This window comes from Amia ocellicauda, chromosome 1 (genome assembly GCF_036373705.1).
Source record: "Amia ocellicauda isolate fAmiCal2 chromosome 1, fAmiCal2.hap1, whole genome shotgun sequence".
In the NCBI taxonomy this organism is placed as follows: Eukaryota; Metazoa; Chordata; class Actinopteri; order Amiiformes; family Amiidae; genus Amia; species Amia ocellicauda.
The window spans coordinates 48,895,805-48,900,832 of record NC_089850.1 but is presented as its reverse complement, the minus strand read 5'-3'; the positions used below and the strand labels follow the sequence as shown (position 1 = coordinate 48,900,832).

The 5,028-nt window shown below is 39.6% G+C and overlaps 1 protein-coding gene across 1 annotated transcript; it reads left to right on the top strand.

The window, feature by feature from the left end:
* The first annotated feature begins 1,530 nt into the window (after positions 1 to 1,530).
* Positions 1,531 to 3,994, top strand: bsx (brain-specific homeobox). The gene is made up of 3 exons (XM_066704117.1): positions 1,531 to 1,910; positions 3,272 to 3,462; positions 3,591 to 3,994. Exons 1-3 carry the CDS (start codon positions 1,652 to 1,654, stop codon positions 3,828 to 3,830), a joined length of 690 nt encoding a protein of 229 aa, XP_066560214.1. The 5' UTR covers positions 1,531 to 1,651; the 3' UTR covers positions 3,831 to 3,994.
* Positions 3,995 to 5,028: the final 1,034 nt, after the last annotated feature.

The window sequence follows — 5,028 nt, the reverse complement described above, 5'->3', positions numbered from 1 at the left end:
AGCAACACAATTACAAAGAAATAGAAAAAGAAAAGAAAAAAACACTCCTTCATCCTGCCTCCCATTTCCAGCTCCATTAAACCCAAAGCGGCCCTGCCATTTGTAGTCACTTACAGGTGCTCATCTATTTACCTTATACCGGCTCATCCATATGGAAGACATGTCTTACACTTGCTGGAGTGATGCACTTTCAGGACTAATTGAATCCAGTAATTAATTTGCTCTACCTGCTTGGTCGGATGGAAATCCCGTCCCTGCGCCCAAGGATTAGCACATCTCGGCTAATCAGCTAATTGCATTGCAGCGACAAGTCTGTGTTTTATTAGGACACTTTCACCATTAGCCGTACAGATTGGATATGTGAGGACAACTGGATCTCAGCAAATTACCGCCTCCACCGCGGAGATGCAAAAGGAGTGCCTACTTGTGTTTTCACAGAGTTTAATCTCAATAATTAGAGCCAATTTAGCGGGAAATGAGCTGAAATGATCTCTCGCTCTGTTTTAGTACAATGTAATAATCCCCACGAAAAGACCCGGCGGGGCTAGAACGCGTGACTGCGAAAGATGATCAACTGGGGAAAAGAAAAGAGAGAAGCTGCACTCATCTTTACAATTTGCGGTTTGTTTGTTTGCTCGTTTTTAGGAGTGTTATTTCACCATGGAAAACCGATTCCATCATAAATAAATCAAAAGTATACACGTATCAGAAATTTATATTTTAAATTGTTCTAATCACAACAATGACTGAAATAATAATAATAGCATTAATACTATCAATAATAATAAATTATAAGAAACAACAGAAACAATTTTAATGCATTTATATGTGGGTATTCTACTATCATCTACTATCATCTGCGTGCAGACTACACGTAGTTTTCATTAAGCATTAATTTTCAAGCCTCTATATAACAACATTACTATTGGTATTTTTGTTGTTATTTGTAGTAGTAGTAGTAGTAGTAGTAGTAGTAGTAGTAGTAGTAGTAGTAGTAGTAGTAGTATATCAGCAGCAATAGTATATACAATAGTTCATAATTGCAGTAGTAGTAGAAGAAGATGAAGACGCATCAAGTTGCACATACTTCTCCTACTGTCTTGATCTTGAATGTCCTGTTTCATAACTCCTGAAACAACGTGCTGGTCTGTGAGGGACTCGGTGTGTCCCCCGGCTGGGGTCCAGACAGCTTTGGGTAGCTTCTCGTATACTTTGGGGCCCCTTTGCTGTCTTTGGGGCTCCTTGCTGTCTTTGGGGCTCGTTGCCATCTTTGGGGCTCCTCGCAGTCTTTGGGGCTCCCCACAGAAAGACCCTTTCAGCACCATGGCGAGCGACCCGCCCCCCGTCTCCGTCAGTATAATGAGTTCATACAGAACTAATTCATTCCCCCGCCCTGCGCTCCTGCTATTGGCTCAGCGCAAATCCGTCTCACAGCTCGCTGCTGTCCATCTGCAGCAATAAATACTCACCTGCCTGCCTCTGCTCGGGTGATTATAACTTTAGGGCACTAACAAGATTGTGTTGGTCGTGGAAGAGCTACGTTGCTTCTCAGTGGCTCTGACTGACACAGTAAGGTGTTGTTAAAAACAGCCCAGGGCACTTCATTGCTGGAGACTGGCGACCTAGTGCATGCTCACAGAAGAGAGCGGAGATGAACCTCAATTTCACATCCCCTGGCCACCCCATGCCAGCTCAGAGGCCAACGTCGTTCTTCATTGAGGACATCTTGCTGCACAAGCCCAAGCCTCTGAGGGAAGTGTTTTCCTCGCCCTTCGGCAGCTCCCTGGCGTCCCGGGTGCCCCTGCTAGAATATGGGTACCCCCTGATGCCAGCCCCCACGCTGCTGGCACCCCACCCCCACCACGCACTGCACAAGCCCGAGCACCACCCCTACTTCCTGACCGCGTCGGGTAAGTGCAGACGGGCCTCGGGGAAATGATTAGTAATGTTGTTGTTGTTGTTGTTGTTGTTGTTGTTGTTATTATTATTATTATTACCAGTCATTAAAAAAAAGTTTAAAAAAGTAAAATTTCTGCAGATTACATTGACATTCAGGGTTATTCAGTCTTGATACAGAAGTTAATTTAGGCTGGTTCATTGAAAACGTCCAGCATATTATGCGTTTAAACTTGCCTAAATTCAGTAACATTATTTCCTTAATAATATATGTGTATTAGTTTATATTATATCCAAAGCCGATGTGTCAAACATCAAAAGGCATTTTTCTCTGGTAAGGCAAAGGGTAAATGATGATCATATACGTAGGCTGAAGGAACGAAATATACGTTTTGGTAAAAGCATAATTATTCAAACTAGGATTTAGAAATTAGGAATGTTTGCTCATATATATTATATTTGTATTTGTACATTTATTTAAATGACCAATGTATTTATTTGAGAGTTAACGTTTTAATATGGTAATAAAGAGCCGAGAGTGCTTGAAAATCTGTGAATCTCAAGTCTACATTAATCTACACCAAACGGAATTTGAGCACAGAAACACTTAATTTCACTGTTCATTGTGCATGGATTTAAATAGAGAGAGGAAAATACTGAAAATAAAGCTGGACACATTTGAAATGAATAACTGTCTTATACACATCTGTACACACGCATACATACATGCAAATAGTGATTGTGTCAGAACAAACTGAAAATGCGCTTCAAAACTGTCTTGGTTTCGTTTCGTGTGGAACATTTTAAACGTCGTCTCATTAAAATCACCCAATATAGGTCACTGCTGTCTTTTGTCCGAAGGTCACTTAAACAAACCTTATTTGTTACTTGTCCTAATGCCCCACATTAACTGTACCTTGAATTTAGCAACTGTCCTTCTTCCAGTTTCATCCATAATTAATTTTGATCGAATACATACTTTTCTAAAACGTATTTTAAAAATTATTTTAATTAGTCATTGGACCCAATAATAAATGTATATTGTTCTTCCTATTTTAATTAATGTCTGCATAAACGTAGTATGGAAGTTATCTCAATCGTATAACTTGGGGATTACATTGACGTTTTCACTTCATTTCAGTTCATTTTCTTCTAAGTTTTACTAAAACTTAAAAATAAAACGAAATAAATGTAAAATAAATAAAATAAAATAGTCAAACAATTGTGAAATCCCTGGAAAACGAAATGCCCTTTTGTGCCATTCTTTTGTGTTGCTCCTGTAACCTGTAAATAGCCTCGATCTGCCAAGAACTAAACAACAACAACAATAATACTAATCATAATTATAATAATCATCATAATAATACTTGTGCAGGCATGCAGGTCCCCGCGCTGTTCCAGCACCACCCGGAGCTGCCCGGGAAGCACTGCCGCCGCAGGAAGGCCCGGACGGTCTTCTCCGACTCGCAGCTATCGGGGCTGGAGAAGCGCTTCGAGATACAGCGGTACCTGTCAACCCCGGAGCGGGTGGAGCTGGCCACGGCCCTCAGCCTGTCGGAGACACAGGTCAGACACAATATACATAGCGTATATTATGAGAGTGTATTATACACCTTATAATATACTGTGTATGCCAACATATGTCACTTGAATAGCCACACGTGTTTGTATATTTAACGTCCTCTGTTATGCAGGTAAAAACGTGGTTTCAAAACAGAAGGATGAAGCACAAGAAGCAGCTGCGGAAAACGCAAGACGAGCAGAAGAGCCCGGGCGCCCTGGAGCCGCCTGTGGAGAGTGAGGGCGCAGGGGCGGACAACAACCCCCAGGAGGGGAAGATCTCCGGAGGACAGGACTCCTACCTGCTGGAGGAGAATGAAGACGACGTGGACATCGAGGACGACGATATCTGCTCCCCTGATCATTTATTATAAATCGGACTCAGGCAGAAACGGATCCGGACTCAGACCCAACTCCACCGGACCGCTGGTCGGAAGGGGAGCAGAGAGACGGGCGGGTGTGACTCCTTCAGGAATGAGATGCCGGAGCGTCCTGTCTTTATTGGACTGTAAATATCGATCATCATATTAACTCATATTTATTGCAAATTCTCATCACATGAGATAACACTTACTGAGATGTACTTAACTCCGCTCTCCAAGTCCAATAACAAGAAAAGCGCAAAAGCCGTATCGACAGGACATCAACATAAGCTTTATACTGGAGTACTTTCAAGTGCAAAATCTATTTGTTTTTGTGTTCATATAACAATATATTATTATTATTATTATTATTATTATTATTATTATTATTATTATTATTATTGTTGTTGTTGTTGTTGTTGTTGTTGTTATTGTTGGAAGTCAACCAAAGACATGTGAAAGTTATTCTATTTATTGAAAATGCTTTCTCTCTCTCACACACATATATATCATTTTTGGTTTGTTTTAATTTATTTTTGGGGCCAGATATGTTCTCATTCTCTACATTATTTTACACCAATACAAATATCGATGATCCTAAATATATAAATCCTCACGGAAAACAGATGCCTCTTGTGCGCTTTTATTGTTACACTTATTTATGTGAGACAACGGAGGATCATCTCTGTATATTGTAAAGACAATCTGTAAATTATTAATTTTTTACCATGTACATTTTAACGTCTAACGAGTATGATGGATATTACAGAGCGGTTTTATACTTCCTTTTCTCTTCATGTTCCTATTTTGTAGCACTTGCATTGTGATGACGTTGCCCAAGTCCTTTCAAAGGTCGTGTTGTCCATTAAATTATAATATGTTGATTTAATTTCGGGATTTTTTAGGTGTATTTTTATTTTATACCTTCAATTGCTTTATCTTAATTAAATTTCAAAAGCAACCTTTTACATGTGGTCATTTCCTATAAAATGTGTTTCCATTGGGTGATTTAGATTTCAAATGCGAAACCACTACAGGAATATGCTGTCCACTATTGTCCAGACAATAACATGCCACAGAATTGAAAATAAGTTAACATTTTGATTAAACAACGCTGTACAATCTCATTTGTAAATACATTTACAAAACAAAATATATGTGCAAATATTAATAATTTTCGTTAGAAGTTCGTGTTGTTGTGTTTTTTGCT

Coding starts and splice junctions, on each gene's coding strand:
- bsx (XM_066704117.1), top strand. CDS start 1,652: ATGAACCTCAATTTCACATCCCCTGGCCACCCCATGCCAGCTCAGAGG. Junction 1,911..3,271: donor CTACTTCCTGACCGCGTCGG/GTAAGTGCAGAC, acceptor ATACTTGTGCAG/GCATGCAGGTCCCCGCGCTG. Junction 3,463..3,590: donor TCAGCCTGTCGGAGACACAG/GTCAGACACAAT, acceptor TCTGTTATGCAG/GTAAAAACGTGGTTTCAAAA.